At 46.7% G+C, this 20790-nt stretch overlaps 1 protein-coding gene across 1 annotated transcript in view; it reads left to right on the forward strand.

The window, feature by feature from the left end:
* Positions 1 to 2534: 2534 nt before the first annotated feature.
* The window catches only part of LOC116356840 (uncharacterized), a 38887-nt gene continuing 20631 nt past the window's right edge, over positions 2535 to 20790 (forward strand). The window contains exons 1-6 of the mRNA XM_031803413.1: positions 2535 to 3082; positions 5194 to 5308; positions 12015 to 12220; positions 13167 to 13332; positions 16733 to 16886; positions 19666 to 19757. Of these exons, the coding sequence (XP_031659273.1) occupies positions 2580 to 3082; positions 5194 to 5308; positions 12015 to 12220; positions 13167 to 13332; positions 16733 to 16886; positions 19666 to 19757 (1236 nt within the window). The 5' untranslated portion in view covers positions 2535 to 2579. The remainder of the gene's footprint in view (positions 3083 to 5193; positions 5309 to 12014; positions 12221 to 13166; positions 13333 to 16732; positions 16887 to 19665; positions 19758 to 20790) is intronic.

Genomic DNA, 20790 nt, shown 5'->3' on the forward strand with positions numbered 1-20790 from the left:
CTCCTCCTGTCTTCCCCATCCTCCTTACCCCACTGTCTTCTCCTGTCTTCTCCCCCTCCTCCTTACTCCTCCTGTCTTCTCCCCCCTCCTCCTTACTCCTCCTGTCTTCTCCCCCTTCCTCCTTACTCCCTTTGTCTTCTCCCCCTCCTCCTTACTCCCCTTGGTCTTCTCCCCCTCCTCCTTACTCCTCCTGTTCTTTTTCCCCCTCCCCCTTACTCCTCCTGTCTTCTCCCCATCCTCCTTACTCCTCCTGTCTTCTCCTGTCTTCTCCCCCCTCCTCCTTACTCCTCCTGTCTTCTCACCCCTCCTCCTTACTCCTCCTGTCTTCTCCCCCCTCCTCCTTACTCCCCTTGTCTTCTCCCCCTCCTCTTACTCCTCCTCCTGTCTTTTCCCCCTCCCCCTTACTCCTCCTGTCTTCTCCCCTCCTCCTTACTCCCCTTGTCTTCTCCCCCTCCTCCTTACTCCTCCTGTCTTTTCCCCCTCCTCCTTACTCTTCCTGTCTTCCCACCCTCCTCCTTACTCCTCCTGTCTTCTCCCTCCTCCTTACTCCTCCTGTCTTCTCCCCCTCCTCCTCACTCCTCCTGTATTCCCCATCCTCCTTTAACCCCCGCCTGTCTGTCTCCTGGTCTTCTCCCCATGCCTCCTTACCCTCCTGTCTTTCTTCCCCCTCCTCAATTTACTCCCCACTGTCTTCCCCATCCTCCCTTAACTTCCTCCTTTCTTCTCCCCCCTCCCCCCTTACTCCTCCTGTCTTTTCCCCCTCCTCCTTACTCTTCCTGTCTTCCCACCCTCCTCCTTACTCCTCCTGTCTTCTCCCCCTCCTCCTTACTCCTCCTGTCTTCCCCATCCTCCTTACCCCCCCTGTCTTCTCCTGTCTTCTCCCCCTCCTCCTTACTCCTCCTGTCTTCTCCCCTTCCTCCTTACTCCTCCTGTCTTCTCCCCCTCCTCCTTACTCCTCCTGTCTTCCCCATCCTCCTTACCCCCCTGTCTTCTCCTGTCTTCTCCCCCTCCCCCTTACCCCTCCTGTCTTCTCCTCCTCCTCCTTACTCCTCATGTCTTCTCCCCCTCCTCCTTCCTCCTCCTGTCTTCTCCCCCTCCTCCTTACTCCTCCTGTCTTCCCCCTCCTCCATACTCCTTCTACCTTCTCCCACCTTCTCCCCCTCCTCGTTACTCCTCCTGTCTTCCCCCTCCCCCTTACTCCTCCAGCCATCTCTCCCTCCTGTCCTCCTTCAGCTTCTATCCTTTAACCCTCACCTCACTAGTTTGTATAGCTTTGTCTTTCATCTATAGGTGAGTCTTGTTGCTCCTTCCCTCTCTCTCTCTCTCCCTCTCTCTCTCTCTCTCTCTCTCTCTCTCTCTCTCTCTCTCTCTCTCTCTCTCTCTCTCTCTCTCTCTCTCTCTCTGCCTCCCTCCATATCCCATGGCCCTAATCTCACTACATAACCTGTATATCTCTCCTCTCCTCTTCCCCTCCTCTAGCAACCTCTGTCTCTCCATCTCTCCCTCCCCTTCCTCCCTTTCTGTCTCCCTTGACCCTTGACCTTTACGTATATCACTATTGTATATGTCTGGCTCCCCCTCCTCCCCTGTATTCTACTCCTCCAGGTAGTCTGCTGTTCTGCCCCTCTCCCTCTCTCTCCAACTCTCTCTCTGTCTCTCTCTCTCTCTCTCCCTGTCTCCCCTTATCTCCCATGTATCTCCTCTCTCCTCCTCCCCTGTATTCTACTCCTCCAGGTAGACTGCTGTTCTGCCCCTCTCCCTCTCTCTCTCCAGCCTTCTGTCTCTCTCTCTCCCTGTCTCCCCTTATCTCACTATGTACCCATGTATCTCCTCTCTCCTCCTCCCCTATATTCTACTCCTCCAGGTAGTCTGCTGTTCTGCCCCTCTCCCTCTCTCTCTCCAGCCTTCTGTCTCTCTCTCTCCCTGTCTCCCCTTATCTCACTATGTACCCATGTATCTCCTCTCTCCATCTCCCCTGTATTCTACTCCTCCAGGTAGTCTGCTGTTCTGCCCCTCTCCCTCTCTCTCTCCAGCCTTCTCCCTCTCTCTCTCCCTGTCTCCTCTTATCTCACTATGTACCCATGTATCTCCTCTCTCCTCCTCCCCTGTATTCTACTCCTCCAGGTAGTCTGCTGTTCTGCCCCTCTCCCTCTCTCTCTCCCTGTCTCCCCTTATCTCACTATGTACCCATGTATCTCCCCTCTCCTCCTCCCCTGTATTCTACTCCTCCAGGTAGTCTGCTGTTCTGCCCCTCTCCCTCTCTCTCTCCAGCCTTCTCCCTCTCTCTCTCCCTGTCTCCCCTTATCTCACTATGTACCCATGTATCTCCTCTCTCCTCCTCCCCTGTATTCTACTCCTCCAGGTAGTTTGCTGTTCTGCCCCTCTCCCTCTCTCTCTCCAGCCTTCTCCCTCTCTCTCTCCCTGTCTCCCCTTATCACACTATGTACCCATGTATCTCCTCTCTCCTCCTCCCCTGTATTCTACTCCTCCAGGTAGTCTGCTGTTCTGCCCCTCTCCCTCTCTCTCTCCAGCCTTCTCCCTCTCTCTCTCCCTGTCTCCCCTTATCTCACTATGTACCCATGTATCTCCTCTCTCCTCCTCCCCTGTATTCTACTCCTCCAGGTAGTCTGCTGTTCTGCCCCCTCTCCCTCTCTCTCTCCAGCCTTCTCCCTCTCTCTCTCCCTGTCTCCCCTTATCTCACTATGTACCCATGTATCTCCCCTCTCCTCCTCCCCTGTATTCCCCTCCACCAGGTACGTCTGCTCTACTGTTCCCAGGAGGAGGCCGAGCTGGTGTTTAAAGCAGCCTGGGCCGCGGGTCAGGCTGGACCCTCTCACATGTGGTTCGCTGTGGGGCCAGCCCTGTCCGGCCTTGGCATGGAGGGTCTCCCCAGGGCCCTGTTCGCCGTGCGTCCGCAGGGCTGGAAGGACAAGCCCCGCATGAGGATCGCCCGGGGCGTGTCCATACTGACCCACGGGGCGGTGGCACTGCGCCGTGACTATGGGGCCTCTGGAGGGCCAAACTTTGTCACCAACTGCATGACGGAAGCCAATCAAACACACAGGGTGCGGGGGAGGATGAGGTGAGGGGGGAGGAGGGATGGATGTAGAGGGGAAAAGGGGGAGCATGGGAGGTGGTTGGGGTGAGGGTGAAGAGGACAAGCCCTGCATAGTGCAGCATGTAGCCTAGTGGTTAAGAGCATTGGGCCAATAACCAAAAGCTTGCAGGATCAAATCCCCAAGCCACCTAGGTGAAAAATCTGTGCCCTCGAAAATGTCACTTTAACCTAATTGCTCCTGTAAATCACTCTTTTTTTAAAAGGGGATTAGGTATGCAAATAGAAGATACAGCCAAAAGGAGAAGATAAAAGAACAGGAAAAGCAACCGATGACAGATAGCACCTTACGTACTGCTTCCTGCTGTTCACTGGCTGGAACTGCATCCTACTAGGATTCTCTCTGATGATCTATTGTCATATGAGCTAAATACACTGGGATGACATGATGACGCAACGGTCATAAAAACTGCCTTGTCTTATTAACAAAATAAGTTGAAATTGCGCAAGGCCCCCGGGGATACAGGTGTGTCACTTCAAAGATCTACACTGACCACTCTGATGTTTGGTAATGTCTGACAAATTGTGGTCTGGCAGTAACATTAGCTTAATATCTGCAGACCTTTACATGGTTTGGCAGGGGTGTCATGTACCCCAAAAATTAGAGGGGGCACAAATGACTAAAAGATGGCTGGGGGGTGGTCCGGAGGGGGGCTAGGTCCCTCGTCCTGAAGTTGGAGAATTTTGAATTTTTCAAATACCTGAAAAAGCTTTTTCCTGCAATCCAAAGCCATAATCATTATGCTTAATTACATGTAATATATATATACAGTTGAAGTCAGAAGTGTACATCCACTTAGGTTGGAGTCATTTAAACTCATTTTTCAACCACTCCACAAATTTCTGGTTAACAAACAATAGTTTTGCAAGTCGGTTAGGACATCTACTTTGTGCATGACACAAGTAATGTTTCCAACAATTGTTTACAGACAGATTATTTCACTTATAATTCACTGTATCACAATTCCAGTGGGTCAGAAGTTTACATACACTAAGTTGACTGTGCCTTTAAACAGCTTTGAAAATTCCAAATTCCAAATTCCATGGCTTTAGAAGCTCTGATAGGCTAATTGACATCATTTGAGTCAATTGGAGGTGTACCTGTGGATGTATTTCAAGGCCTACCTTCAAATTCAGTGCCTCTTTGCTTGACATCATGGGAAAATCCAAATAAATCTGCCAAGACCTCAGAAAATAGTCTGGTTCATCCTTGGGAGCAATTTCCAAATGCCTGTCATGTTACACCAGCTCTGTCAGGAGGAATTGTCCAAAATTCACCCAACGGATTGTGGGAAGCTTGTGGAAGGCTACCCGAAATGTTTGACCCAAGTTAAACAATTTAAAGGCAATGCTGCCAAATACTAATTGAGTGTATGTAAACTTCTGACAGACTGGGAATGTGATGAAAGAAATAAAAGCTGAAATAAATCATTCTCTCTACTATTATTCTGACATTTCACATTCTTAAAATATAGTGTTGATCCTAACTGACCTAAGACAGGGAATTTGTTTTACTCAGATTAAATGTCAGGAGTTGTGAAAAACTGATTTTAAATGTATTTGGCTAAGGAGTATGTAAACTTCCGACTTCAACTGTATATATTTATGCATACAGTATCTAAGCATACCTCTTGAACTGTCTGTATCCTCCTGAATGGTGTTTTCTTTAAGAAACTAAGTATGCTTCTATGCATCTTTGCTTAAATTGAAAGGAATGTGAGGGTTATTCAGTACATTTAGTAATTGCTTGCTTTTCTAAAGTCTATCAACCTTGCCAGCAGGCGTACCAGTCAAGATAGTTAGGTAAGCTAGCTTAACTTGATGAACAGCCTGAAATGGCTTATTGGGAGCTAGTTATGAGATTGGGAACCAATCTGGGCTAAAGCCAACTTCATAAAATGTCTAGGTGGCTAGTAGAATTACAGAGAAAAAACATAAACATTTTTAACTTTCATATTTTGTTAAAGATGCGAAATCTGAGGTGTCAGTTCTTCTGTGGCCCAGAAGTCTCACTCACTGCACCGTCTGACTCTCTCTCTCCCTCCCCCCTCACCCCGCCCCCTGTCTCCCAATGTCAGGTATTTCAGCAACATCACGTTGGGTGGCAGAGACTACTCTTTCGACAGTGACGGTTACCTGGCCAACCCCGTCCTAGAAGTCATCTCCTATACACCTGGCAAAGGCTGGGAGGATGTAAGGACCTTACATCACTTCCTGTTGTTGTGACTGTGACAGGCATCACTTCCTGTTGTTGTGCAGTGACAGGCATCACTTCCTGTTGTTGTGCAGTGACAGGCATCACTTCCTGTTGTTGTGACTGTGACAGGCATCACTTCTTGTTGTTGTGCTGTGACAGGCATGGCTCCATTTAGGGCCATTTGGTTGCAGATTTGCAGATATTATCTTTTCAATTTCCTGTTGTTTTGATGTCCAGGTGATTAATACAACAGAAATCACTTAGAGTGTCTTGATCTGGCCAAACCTTGTCAACAAGCACAACATAAACTTAACAGCAAGCAAGGGCAGAGGTCACAGAGGTTTGTGTTCATGTAAAGTTCACTGTGGTTATCTGTGCCTGAGGTGGGGACAGGACTGACCGCTGATCGTTTGGCCTCTTTCTTTCTCCCTGCTGCGTGTGTTGACTTTCTCTTGTCTCTTTGAGTTTTAGCATCTCCTCGCTGACGTTCAATATAGCCAACACGCACGCGCATACGCACACACACACATGCACACGCACACAAACACACACACGTTATCCATGGTTGTTATTTTCTTTTAGTTTCAGTTTTCACTGCTTCCTTTGTCTGAGCTTCTCCTCTCGACAGCTGAACTTCTCCATTTATTCTCAAACAATGACATCCGATTTCTCCATAAGCACTGTACAATCTCCATACACTAGTTGTCAGTCAGTCTCCCTTTATATCTGTTTGTGTCCTGGCATGCTGCAGTGTGCTTGGATGATGGTCTTTGGTTGGTAAAAACTTCAAACGCAGGCTTTACAGTAGGAGCTGCTCTAGTCTGGTTGTTGGGTCATTGGGTCGTTGCTTATTCTCATTTAAATGGCAGCAGATCCCAGCTCCTGGAGACTGTGTCTGTCTGTATGTATGTCTGTCTGTATGTATGTATGTATGTCTGTCTGTCTGGTGCTGCTTGCCTCAGTGCCTGCTAATAAACAAGTATGTTCAGTAGGTAATTAGTGTGAGTGTGTTACACACCTCAACCTATATTAGAGGTGTTAACCATGACAGGACTCCATAGGTACATCTAACCTCAACCTATATTAGAGGTGTTAACCATGACAGGACTCCATAGGTACATCTAACCTCAACCTGTATTAGAGGTGTTAACCATGACAGGACTCCATAGGTACATCTAACCTCAACCTGTATTAGAGGTGTTAACCATGACAGGACTCCATAGGTACATCTAACCTCAACCTGTATTAGAGGTGTTAACCATGACAGGACTCCATAGGTACATCTAACCTCAACCTATATTAGAGGTGTTAACCATGACAGGACTCCATATGTACATCTAACCTCAACCTGTATTAGAGGTGTTAGCCATGGCAGGACTCCATAGGTACATCTAGCCTCAACCTATATTAGAGGTGTTAACCATGACAGGACTCCATAGGTACATCTAACCTCAACCTGTATTAGAGGTGTTAGCCATGGCAGGACTCCATAGGTACATCTAGCCTCAACCTATATTAGAGGTGTTAACCATGGCAGGACTCCATAGGTACATCTAACCTCAACCTATATTAGAGGTGTTAACCATGACAGGTCTCCATAGGTACATCTAGCCTCAACCTATATTAGAGGTGTTAACCATGACAGGACTCCATAGGTACATCTAGCCTCAACCTATATTAGAGGTGTTAGCCTTGACAGGACTCCATAGGTACATCTAGCCTCAACCTATATTAGAGGTGTTAGCCATGACAGGACTCCATAGGTACATCTAGCCTCAACCTATATTAGAGGTGTTAGCCATGACAGGACTCCATAGGTACATCTAGCCTCAACCTATATTAGAGGTGTTAACCATGACAGGACTCCATAGGTACATCTAGCCTCAACCTATATTAGAGGTGTTCACCATGACAGGACTCCATAGGTACATCTAGCCTCAACCTATATTAGAGGTGTTAACCATGACAGGACTCCATAGGTACATCTAACCTCAACCTGTATTAGAGGTGTTAACCATGACAGGTCTCCATAGGTACATCTAGCCTCAACCTATATTAGAGGTGTTAACCATGACAGGTTTCCATAGGTACATCAAGCTTCCAGCTGCTCAGCAGACAGGAGCTAAGTAACAATGTAGTCTACATGTATTGATGCAAACCTACATCTGTCCTACAGCCTCTCTGTTCTCCTCCCTGGTTGGTTGGTTGGTAGGTTAGGCTCGTTTAAAGGGCAGACTACAGCGTGTTGAGCCGTGGCCTGTGTGTGATGTTAGAAGGAAAACACCTGAGCAGGACGTGAGAGAACATAAAAGACAACTAGCCTGACATGACACTTACTGCTTTGCCTCATTAGCGTCTGGCTCCTGGAGCTAGCGTAGCTGCGCTGTGCCGTGGGGTGTGTGTGTGTGTGTGTGTGTGTGTATGCGTAGCCCACTACATCGCTTCTGACATGTCATGCATATTTTATGAAGCTGTGTTTTGTTCAGAAACCCATAATACCAGCCCCTGTCACCTGTTGGAGATGTGCTTCTTTCTGTTTAATACTGCAGGGTTTTACCGCTGTCACTATCAGTGTAGAGGGAGACGCTCAGAATGCTCTTTGTTAAACACACCGTCTTCCATCCCACACATCTACATTCCGCCACACACACACACACACACACACACACACACACACACACACACACACACACACACACACACACACACACACACACACACACACACACACACACACACACACACACACACACACACACACACACACACACACACACACACACACAGTGGTGGATCTCAGCCTCCTGCTGATTGTAACAGTCCACCAGAGTCCAGTTTCAGCGTGTTGTAACATGCTGACTTCTGCCATTTCCTTTGAAACCCTTTCAATTAGGAGCTCTGCACTGCCCCTCAGTCTTAGAGCAAACCCAGGAGAAGACACACACACACACACACACACACACACACAGACAGACCCACATACACACACACATATTCCTATATTCCTACATACTGTATACATACACACTTATAGTACGCACACACACCACACACACACACACACACACACACACACACACACACACACACACACACACACACACACACACACACACACACACACACACACACACACACACACACACACACGCATACACAACACCACAAAAACACATACACATACACATACACACACCACACATACACATATACACACACACCACTCACACACACACATACACACCCGTATATTCCTAAAAACACATACACACACAACGCAGATAAGACACCTCTATATGCCTATTCTGCACATCCACGCTGTTGGCTCTCACTGAATATTTAATGTTCTCTTTACAATAACTGCACCATTACCTAGCACCCGGGAGGGGAGCACCCAGCTCTGGCTTAGAACACAGAAACACTGCAGAACACTGCTAAACATTACCCAGCACTAACACTGCTCTCCTGTCCTCTGTAGGAGCAACACTTCTAAACATTACCCAGCACTAACACTGCTCTCCTGTCCTCTGTAGGAGCAACACTGCTAAACATTACCCAGCACTAACACTGCTCTCCTGTCCTCTGTGGGAGCAACACTGCTAAACATTACCCAGCACTAACACTGCTCTCCTGTCCTCTGTAGGAGCAACACTGCTAAACATTACCCAGCACTAACACTGCTCTCCTGTCCTCTGTAGGAGCAACACTGCTAAACATTACCCAGCACTAACACTGCTCTCCTGTCCTCTGTGGGAGCAACACTGCTAAACATTACCCAGCACTAACACTGCTCTCCTGTCCTCTGTGGGAGCAACACTGCTAGACTAGCACAGCAGCATTCACTGTGGTACTGAACATTGTTTACATGATCAACAAACAACAAAGCGCTGACACAGCTTGTTTGTACTAAAGAAACACTGCACAAGGGGTTATGAACGTTGCTGAACATCGTTGAGCCCTTTTTTCCTTTAAAATCATGTTTTCTTTTGTTGGGTCTCTTTAATTGTTTTCTCCTATTGAACTCAACCTTAATCTTTATATATCTGTCCTGCAGCTGATCTAGTGGCTGGTTTATGTAGTTAAAGTTATTCAGTCAGAACATCAGCTTGGTACACTATATTCAATCCCAGGCTACAGTACTCCTTTTCCAGATCACTGCACTCAATAGTGGCAAGACTTTAGATCTGTTGAAAGACCTCAGTCTGAAGGGAAACACTGTTGTTCAGTTCTAGTGTGAGGTCTTCTTTATGTGTCTCCCGTTGCTTAAATTGGAATAACTCTTTATGGCAGTGTGTGGATTATCGCTATCTCAATATCCCTGGTTGGTTGGTGGTTGGTGTGTGTGTGTGTGTGTGTGTGTGTGTGTGTGTGTGTGTGTGTGTGTGTGTGTTTGCGTTTGAGAGAATCCTGGGTCTGAATATTCTCTTCCTGTCTGTTGACTGTCTGTTGACTGTCCATTGACTGTCTGTTGACTGTCTGTTGACTGTCCGTTGACTGTCTGTCGACTGTCCGTTGACTGTCCGTTGACTGTCTGTTGACTGTCCGTTGACTGTCCGTTGACTGTCTGTTGACTGTCCGTTGACTGTCCGTTGACTGTAGGTTTCATCTGAGGGGGATGTGACCTGTTAGACCTGTTATTTCTTTACTCACTGGTTCACATATAGTACCGTACAATATAATAAACTGGATGGCTGATCTCACTGCCGATTTTAGCACGTAAATCTTGGTGGGGGAAAGATGTAATGTGGGATGTATGCCAGCAAAGGCACTACACAACACAACACTAAACAATACATGAATTGCACTATAACGGTGACAAACGGTGCCCACAAACTGTTAGGGCCGACATAAAGCTGTCCCAACAGCAGAGTCCCAACAGTAGAGTCCCAACAGTAGAGTCCCAACAGTAGAGTCCCAACAGTAGAGACCCAACAGTAGAGTCCCAACAGCAGAGTCCCAACAGTAGAGTCCCAACAGTAGAGTCCCAACAGTAGAGACCCAACAGTAGAGTCCCAACAGCAGAGTCCCAACAGTAGAGTCCCAACAGTAGAGTCCCAACAGTAGAGTCCCAACAGTAGAGACCCAACAGTAGAGTCCCAACAGCAGAGTCCCAACAGCAGAGTCCCAACAGTAGAGTCCAACAGCAGAGTCCCAACAGTAGAGTCCCAACAGCAGAGTCCCAACAGCAGAGTCCCAACAGTAGAGTCCCAACAGTAGAGTCCCAACAGTAGAGTCCCAACAGCAGAGTCCCAACAGCAGAGTCCCAACAGCAGAGTCCCAACAGTAGAGTCCCAACAGCAGAGTCTCAACAGCAGAGTCCCAACAGCAGAGTCCCAACAGCAGAGTCCCAACAGTAGAGTCCCAACAGCAGAGTCCCAACAGCAGAGACCCAACAGCAGAGACCCAACATCTTACCACTGCTACACCTGGCAATCAGTGGAGCCTTGTCTGGCAGCGAAACAGTTCATTCAGCCTCATTTACTGCCTTTAAAATAAATATTGCTGATATGGCTGACTTGCTTAAACAAAGGTGGTTTCTACTGACAATTGATATGTACAGTACAAACTATGGCATAAGCGGACGACAAGCAGATAAGTGGCAATGCGTAATTTTGATTCAAACATTAATGAGCGAGCTAGGACGGACGTAGTCAATATAACTATTTGTTCAGCACTTTTGAAATGTACAACAACAGAATTCAGAACATGGGCCGTACTTACAGTGTTCTCCCTGTACACCAAGTCAGAACCGTAGGATAGCTCTTACAATATTCAATGATTATATTTCTCAAAAACAGGTTATAGGCTAGATATGCACCACCAAGTCAAAACAGTAGGTGAAATTAATAGGTCAAAATAGACCAAATTATTAGGGTGAGGCACATGGACTAGTAACAACTTACTACACAACATACACTTAGTATTACTTTCTTAGCTACAGTATACATATCTCCCTGGCATATTACATCATTTATGCAACAGCATACAATACATTTTTGGATTCACCTTGCTGTGCTGTGTTCAGGAAGGTGGTTGCCCAACGTGGGCAAATCTTGTCGTCCACATATGTCATCAAAGTCTGTCATTCTCTGGATGCTTTCAAAACAACTGGGAACTGGAAGAAAGGATTTTCCAGTAGATTGTCGAAGTGATTCATGATGATAACTGCTACCTAAGATTTTGAAAGTATGATGTTGACATGATCAGTCCAATCAAAGCTACTTTAGATATAATGTGATTTGACGTCATTTTATCTGTGGCCAATGACCCTGAGCCTTCTTGGATGGGCACTTCTAATGTAAATCTATGGCAGCACCCAGGGGGCTAGAATTTTCTAGCTCTAGACATGGCGGTGACTTAGTGTTCCTATGAGTGACAGAACACTGAGCCAATCACGGCACAACGCTCTGTATTTTCTGCTGGCTAGCCCCACCACCACAGAAAGCACTAAGCTAGGCTGAAACACCTGCATTTTGAAGCTGACTTACTGAAGAAAACAAAAAAGAGACCATGTTCGTATGCGGCTTTATTAACTCAATAATATATATACATATTTTTACATTGTTTGCAAACTGATATGTGATACGTATTAATGCCAAAATAACATGCAAACAGGAAAGCTGTGACTGATGTGACAGGATTTGGTTGATGGGAGTGTGTTTGTGTGTATCCTGTCTAACCCACTCCCTTCTCTTTCCCCAGGTAGGGATGTGGGAGAACGGTAAGTTGGATTTGGTTTATCCAGCGTGGTCGCGTTACGGTCCATTCCTCCAACCGCCTGATGGCGCCCAGCACCTGCGCGTGGTCACTCTGGAGGAACGTCCGTTTGTCATCGTGGAGCTGGCTGACGCCGCCTCCAACACCTGCATCAGAGACTCTGTACCCTGCCGACGACCCCTGAACGCCAGGTCAGAAGGCAGGGGTGACGGGTCAAATTAGACAATTATGTTCCTGTCCAATACACAATAAAATACATTCCTTACCCCGGGACACTTCATCAGGGGACTGTCCAGGGTCTTGGAGGACACAGTAAAATACGGATCATCCCCTAGTGACACACATACAGTACAGTGGCAACAAGACCCCCCTGGAGCCAAACACATCAGCCAAACGGAACTGTCGTTTTTCACAGATCAACCTTCATAATATCATGTGTCTCCAGTGTAATGATCACGTGGTGTCAACATATGACATAATCACTTTCATGGTGTATTGAACACAAACAAATCCCATATTAACCCTCCACTCTCCACATTACCTCTCATCCTTCTCAATCGTGTAGTGGTGTGAGCCCAGATGGTAGATAGGGTTATATGTGATTCAGTTGAAGATATATGGGGGTTGAATTGGACACGAACACAATAGAGCTGCAGTAGAGGTCCACGCGTTACGGTTCACCACCTCTAGGAAGGATGAGAACAATTATCATGTGGCAGCACAATTTGACTCTCACTTAAAGGCATAATCCATAACTGTGATTTCTTGTATGGAGTGTGACCCTGACTGAGGAAGAGATACATTCTTTGTCTTAAATATAACAACATCTTTTAAATGTTATATATTCTCTCTCTCTCTCACTCACTCACTCACTCACTCACTCACTCACTCACCCTCTCTCTCTCTCTCTCTCTCTCTCTCTCTCTCTCTCTCTTTCTCCTCTCTCTCTCTCCCACTCACTCACCCTCTCTCTCTCTCTCTCTCTCTCCTCTCTCTCTCTCTCTCTCTCTCTCTCTCTCTCTCTCTCTCTCTCTCTCCTCTCTCTCTCTCTCTCACTCACTCACCCTCTCTCTCTCTCTCTCTCTCTCTCTCTCTCTCTCTCTCTCCTGCACCTCGTCTCCCCCTTCCTTCCTCCAGTATTCCTGTCCAGGATCCCCCAAAGAAACAGTGCTGTAAGGGCTTCTGCATCGACATCCTCAAACGATTGGCCAAAATCGTGGGTTTCACCTATGACCTCTACTTGGTGACCAATGGAAAGCACGGGAAGAAGATTGATGGAGTGTGGAACGGCATGATTGGAGAGGTCAGTAAAACGTGAATGATTGATTAGACATTGATTAGTTCTTCTTAACCATAATAGTTGTTGGGAAAAGGTCAAAGCTACTTTCCACAGCAGCTGTCGCCAGAGAGGAGAGGAGCACTGAGACAGCTGTCGCCAGAGAGGAGAGGAGCACTGAGACAGCTGTCGCCAGAGAGGAGAGGAGCACTGAGACAGCTGTCACCAGAGAGGAGAGGAGCACTGAGACAGCTGTCGCCAGAGAGGAGAGGAGCACTGAGACAGCTGTCGCCAGAGAGGAGAGGAGCACTGAGACAGCTGTCGCCAGAGAGGAGAGGAGCACTGAGACAGCTGTCGCCAGAGGGGAGAGGAGCACTGAGACAGCTGTCGCCAGAGAGGAGAGCAGCACTGAGACAGCTGTCGCCAGAGAGGAGAGGAGCACTGAGACAGCTGTCGCCAGAGAGGAGAGGAGCACTGAGACAGCTGTCGCCAGAGAGGAGAGGGGCACTGAGACAGCTGTCGCCAGAGAGGAGAGGAGCACTGAGACAGCTGTCGCCAGAGAGGAGAGGAGCACTGAGACAGCTGTCGCCAGAGAGGAGAGGATCACTGAGACAGCTGTCACCAGAGAGGAGAGGAGCACTGAGACAGCTGTCGCCAGAGAGGAGAGGAGCACTGAGACAGCTGTCGCCAGAGAGGAGAGGAGCACTGAGACAGCTGTCGCCAGAGAGGAGAGGAGCACTGAGACAGCTGTCGCCAGAGAGGAGAGGAGCACTGAGACAGCTGTTGCCAGAGAGGAGAGGAGCACTGAGACAGCTGTCGCCAGAGAGGAGAGGAGCACTGAGACAGCTGTCGCCAGAGAGGAGAGGAGCACTGAGACAGCTGTCGCCAGAGAGGAGAGGAGCACTGAGACCTGGCACACTGCATGCTGCCATTACAAATAACATTTGATTGATTGGATGGCTGATGATTGATGGATTACAGTGAGGTCACATGACTGAGGCCCTCTGGTTCAGAGGTCATGATTTATGGAAGTTAAGGACCTCGTAAGGTGGTTTTTCTTCCTGGTTGGAAGGTCAGGCTTGTTTCTGTGTGTTTCACTGTTGTACGACTATAGCTCAGCATGAGAATGTACGTGTGTGTAGCACTGCGCATGTGTTTGTGTTGTTCCTCAGTGTGTGTGTCGGTTGCTGTAGCTTAACTTAGTGTGTGTGCATGTGTGTGTGTGTGTGTTGCTGTGTGTGTGTGTGTGTGTGTTTGTTGGCTGTGTATGTTCAAGCGTTCCCTGGCCTATGCTGCTGCCTCCGGGGCAACCAGTTAAACGCTGGGTGTCACATCAGTCGCAGACAGAGTTATGGGCTCTTAACCACAGCAGTCACAGACATACATTGTTTAGTAGACACACACACACACACACACACACACACACACACACACACACACACACACACGCATACCATACCGGCACACACACACACACACACACACACACACACACACACACACACACACACACACACACACACACACACACACACACACACACACACACACACACACACACAACACACACACACACGCATACCATACCGGCACACACACACACACACACACACACACACACACACACACACACACACACACACACACACACACACACACACACATACACACACACACACTGTGAGCGAGTGGGGCAGGGGGGTGATTTTTGGTGGAAGTGTCCCGCTGCACCTCCTCAGGTTCCACGGGGAACGCTGGTACATCCTGGTTGTCATGGCAGCAGAAACAATCTCACTCCCTACTCTACTTATTATTTATCTGCCATCTTGATGACTTTAACCAGGGCCAATGGTGTCTATCCACATATATTCACATGCAAATGGTGAAGTGTGTTTTATTTTCTCAGGCTAGTTTCTCTTTTGATCAGATGTTTCAAAGCCTGCCGTTCTTTGATCAGGTAGCTAATCCAGAGACTTGAAGAGGGGAGTGTGTGTTGCATTGCTGGTCGCTCCCCCTTTTCTGCTGATAAACTCTGAAATGAGAAGGTGCTGTGTCTAACGTAGATTAACATGTCACTTATTCAATAAGCCAACACAGCAGTTTTTGATTTAGATGGGGGAGGGGGGGATAACTCACTTTGTGTGATGAAGAGATGCGTAGCAGGAGACACGTGGCTGGTGTTTACACTGTGTTGTAGCCCATTCAGCAGACTACATAAGGTGCTAACCCATATCTAGGGTCAGACAGGTTGATTTGTTCTTGAGCGGATGGTCGGGGGGCAGTAACAGAATTACAAATAATTTGTTGACTTGGGGGACCAAATAAAACCACACGCGGGCCAAATTCGGGCTGCGGGCCGCGAGTTGGGGAACCCTGTTATAGGTGTATGGACGAGGTGAAAGGGGATAGGCGTTGTTTTTATACCTGTGTTATAATAGTGTGTTTTGAGGCCAGTGTACCCCTCTATCTCTCTGACTGTAGTTTATCCTATAATAATGTGTTATAAGACCAGTGTACCCCTCTATCTCTCTGAATGTAGTTTATCCTATAATAATGTGTTATAAGGCCAGTGTACCCCTCTATCTCTCTGAATGTAGTTTATCCTATAATAATGTGTTATGCGGCAGTGTACCCCTCTATCTCTCTGACTGTAGTTTATCCTATAATAATGTGTTATAAGGCCAGTGTACCCCTCTATCTCTCTGAATGTAGTTTATCCTACAATAATGTGTTATAAGACCAGTGTACCCCTCTATCTCTCTGACTGTAGTTTATCCTATAATAATGTGTTATAAGACCAGTGTACCCCTCTATCTCTCTGACTGTAGTTTATCCTATAATAATGTGTTAAAGGCCAGTGTACCCCTCTATCTCTCTGACTGTAGTTTATCCTATAATAATGTGTTATACGGCCAGTGCACCCCTCTATCTCTCTGAATGTAGTTTATCCTATAATAATGTGTTATAAGGCCAGTTTACCCCTCTATCTCTCTGAATGTAGTTTATCCTATAATAATGTGTTATAAGGCCAGTGTACCCCTCTATCTCTCTGACTGTAGTTTATCCTATAATAATGTGTTATAAGACCAGTGTACCCCTCTATCTCTCTGAATGTAGTTTATCCTATAATAATGTGTTATAAGGCCAGTGTACCCCTCTATCTCTCTGACTGTAGTTTATCCTATAATAATGTGTTATAAGACCAGTGTACCCCTCTATCTCTCTGAATGTAGTTTATCCTATAATAATGTGTTATAAGGCCAGTGTACCCCTCTATCTCTCTGACTGTAGTTTATCCTATAATAATGTGTTATAAGACCAGTGTACCCCTCTATCTCTCTGAATGTAGTTTATCCTATAATAATGTGTTATAAGGCCAGTGTACCCCTCTATCTCTCTGACTGTAGTTTTTCCTCCCGTCCATCAGGTGGTGGGACAGCGAGCAGATATGGCCATTGGATCCCTCACCATCAACGAGGAGAGGTCAGAGGTCGTGGACTTTTCCGTCCCCTTCGTGGAGACGGGCATCAGCGTCATGGTCTCCCGTAGCAACGGAACCGTCTCACCCTCTGCCTTCCTGGGTGAGTGAAGGAACTGATGACTGATGAGGTTGAGAGTCAGTGTGTGGGGGTACAAGTACAGAGTCAGTGTGTGGGGGTACAGGTATAGAGTCAGCGTGTGGAGGTACAGGTATAGAGTCAACGTGTGGGGGTACAGGTATAGAGTCAGTGTGTGGGGGTATAGGTATAGAGTCAGTGTGTGGGGGTACAGGTACAGAGTCAGTGTGTGGGGGTACAGGTACAGAGTCAGTGTGTGGGGGTACAGGTATAGAGTCAGCGTGTGGGGGTACAGGTACAGTGTCAGTGTGTGGGGGTACAGGTACAGAGTCAGCGTGTGGGGGTACAGGTACAGAGTCAGTGTGTGGGGGTACAGGTACAGAGTCAGTGTGTGGGGGTACAGGTACAGAGTCAGTGTGTGGGGGTACAGGTATAGAGTCAGTTTGTGGGGGTACAGGTACAGAGTCAGTGTGTAGGGGTACAGGTACAGAGTCAGTGTGTGGGGGTACAGGTACAGAGTCAGTGTGGGGGGGTACAGGTACAGAGTCAGTGTGTGGGGGTACAGGTACAGAGTCAGTGTGTGGGGGTACAGGTATAGAGTCAGTGTGTGGGGGTACAGGTACAGAGTCAATGTGTGGGGGTACAGGTATAGAGTCGGTGTGTGGGGGTACAGGTTTGTTGAGGTAATATGTACATGTAGGTAGAGTTATTAAAGTGTTCTAAGGATGTATAGGTTAGTTGAGGTAATATGTACATGTAGGTAGAGTTATTAAAGTGTTCTAAGGATGTACAGGTTAGTTGAGGTAATATGTACATGTAGGTAGAGTTATTAAAGTGTTCTAAGGATGTATAGGTTAGTTGAGGTAATATGTACATGTAGGTAGAGTTATTAAAGTGTTCTAAGGGGGTACAGGTTAGTTGAGGTAATGTACATGTAGGTAGAGTTATTAAAGTGTTCTAAGGATGTATAGGTTAGTTGAGGTAATATGTACATGTAGGTAGAGTTATTAACCTTTATAGCGCATGCGTTCCGCTAGCGGTACCCCTTGACAAAAAGCAGAAATATAGATAAAATTAATCACTAACCTTTGATGATCTTCATCAGATGACACTCATAGGACATCATGTTACACAATACATGTATGTTTTGAAAAATCTCAGTTTACATTGGCACGTTACGTGCAGTAATGTTTTGATTCCAAAACATCCGGTGATTTTGCAGAAATACTCATAATAAACATTGATAAATGATACAAGTGTTATTCACAGAATTAAAGATAGACTTCTCCTTATTAATGCAACCGCTGTGTCAGATTTAAATAAAACTTTACGGAAAAAGCATAATCTGAGATTGGTGCTCAGAGCCCATTTCAGCCAGAGAGATATCCGCCATTTTCAAGTCAACAGAAGTTCGAAATAACACTATAAATATTCACTTACCTTTGGTGATCTTCATCAGAAGGCACTTCCAGGAATCCCAGTTCGACAATAAATGACTGATTTGTTCCATAAAGTTCCATAAAGTCCATAAGTTATGTCCAATTAGCCACTTGTTGTTAGCGTGTTCAGCCCAGTAATCCAACTTCATGAGGCGTGAGCACTTCGTCCAGACAAAAACTCGAAAAGTTCCATTACAGGTCGTAGAAGCAAGTCAAACGATGTATGGAATCAATCTTTAGGATGTTTTTAACATAAAACATCAATAATGTTCCAACCGGAGAATTCCTATGTCTGAAGAAAAGCACTGGAACGAGAGCTAACTCTGTCGGGAGTGTGCGTCACGAGCCTGAGACACTCAGACCATTGACTCAAACAGGTCTCATGGTCTCCCCTCCTTTATAGTAGAATCCTCAAACCAGTTTCTAAAGACAGTTGACATCTAGTGCAAGCCGTAGGAAGTGCAACTTGACTCCATAGACACTGTGTATTCGGTAGGCCAAGCTTTGAAAAACTACAAACCTCAGATTTCTACCTCTAGGTTTTCACCTGCCATATGAGTTCTGTTATACTCACAGACATCATTCAAACAGTTTTAGAGACTTCAGAGTGTTTTCTATCCAATTGTCACGCCTTGGTCTTAGTATTTTGTGTTTTCTTTCTTTATTTGGTCAGGCCAGGGTGTGACATGGGTTTATTTTGTGGTGTGTTTTTGTATTGGGGTTTTTAGTAGGTATTGGGATTGTGGCTGAGTAGGGTTGTCTAGGAAAGTCATTGGCTGCCTGAGGCGGTTCTCAATCAGAGTCAGGTGATTATTGTTGTCTCTGATTGGGAACCATATTTAGGTAGCCCGGGTTTCACTGTGTGTTTGTGGGTGATTGTCCGTATGTTCATGTCTCTGTGTGTGTTAGCACAAGATAGACTGTTTAGGTTTTCACGTTACGTTTGTTGTTTTGTTTTGTTCGTTTTTTCTTCATCATTAAATATGTATCTAACTTACCACGCTGCATTTTGGTCCGACTCTCTTTCAACGGAAGAAAGCCGTAACACCAATACTAATAATAATATGCATATATTAGCATCTGGGACAGAGTAGGAGGCAGTTCACTCTGGGCACGCTATTCATCCAAAATTGAAAATGCTGCCCCCTATCCCAAAAAGGTTAAAGTGTTCTAAGTTGTGTTTATACTGAATGTCTTTGTTGATCTTCCTCTCCTCTCCTCTCCTCTCCTCTCCTCTCCTCTCCTCTCCTCTCCTCTCCTCTCCTCTCCTCTCCTCTCCTCTCCTCTCCTCTCCTCTCCTCTCCTCTCCTCTCCTCTCCTCTCCTCTCCTCTCCTCTCCTCTCCTCTCCTCTCCTCTCCCTCAGAGCCCTACAGTCCAGCGGTGTGGGTGATGATGTTCGTCATGTGCCTGACCGTGGTGGCTGTGACCGTCTTCATATTTGAGTTCTTCAGTCCAGTCGGCTACAACCGCAGCCTTTCCAGCGGAAAGAGTAAGTGACAGAGTTCCATTAGAAAGAGGATATGCTGGGTCCATGTTTGGAAGCCATGTTGTTTCCTAGGTGACTGAATGGATACACAATTCCATACAGTTGTTCTATATGTTCAGTGTCTCATAGATCATGTGACAGAACATTCCAGAATACCCTCCCTACACTGTGTTTGGCTGATGTACATGTCCATCACCACAGGACATTTCCATGCCTTGTTTGTGTTGTTGATGTTGGTTGGTCAGTCAATCAAGTACCACTGCAGAAACATTGATTGGTATGAAAGTGTGTGTATCAGAGGATGGAAACCAATATTGGCTCTCATATGTTGTATTTCAGCCCTATATGTTTAATATTGAAGCAGACATTTATTATTTAGCAGTGCAGTTTGCACCGCTGTCATATTCTGTATGATTCCTGCCTCTGTCCGATACCTCCGCGCTCTCTCTCCTTCTCTCTCTCTCTCTCTCTCCTTCTCTCTCTTAGGTCTCTCTCTCTCTCCTTCTCTCTCTCTCTCTCCTTCTCTCTCTTAGGTCTCTCTCTCTCTCTCTCTCTCTCTCTCCTTCTCTCTCTTAGGTCTCTCTCTCTCTCTCCTTCTCTCTCTTAGGTCTCTCTCTCTCTCCTCTCTCTCTCTCTCTCTCTCTCTCTCTCTCCTTCTCTCTCTCTCTCTCTCTCTCTCTCTCCCTTCTCTCTCTTAGGTCTCTCTCTCTTTCTCTTCTCTGCTCTCTCTCTCTCTCCTTCTCTCTCTTAGGTCTCTCCCCTCTCCCTCTCTCTCTCTCTCATACTGTATCTCCCTCCCTCCATCTCTCTCTCTCTCTATCTCTCTGTCTCTCTCTCTACTGTATCTCCCTCCCTCCCTCCATCTCTCTCTCTCTCTCTCTCTCTCTTTCTCTCTCTCTCTCTCTCCTTCTCTCCTCTTAGGTCTCTTCACTCTCTCTTTAGGTCTCCTCTCTCTCTTTCTCTCTCCCGCTCTCTCTCTATTTTCCTCTTTCTCCCTTTCTC

The sequence above is a fragment of the Oncorhynchus kisutch genome, linkage group LG2 (genome assembly GCF_002021735.2).
Source record: "Oncorhynchus kisutch isolate 150728-3 linkage group LG2, Okis_V2, whole genome shotgun sequence".
In the NCBI taxonomy this organism is placed as follows: domain Eukaryota; kingdom Metazoa; phylum Chordata; class Actinopteri; order Salmoniformes; family Salmonidae; genus Oncorhynchus; species Oncorhynchus kisutch.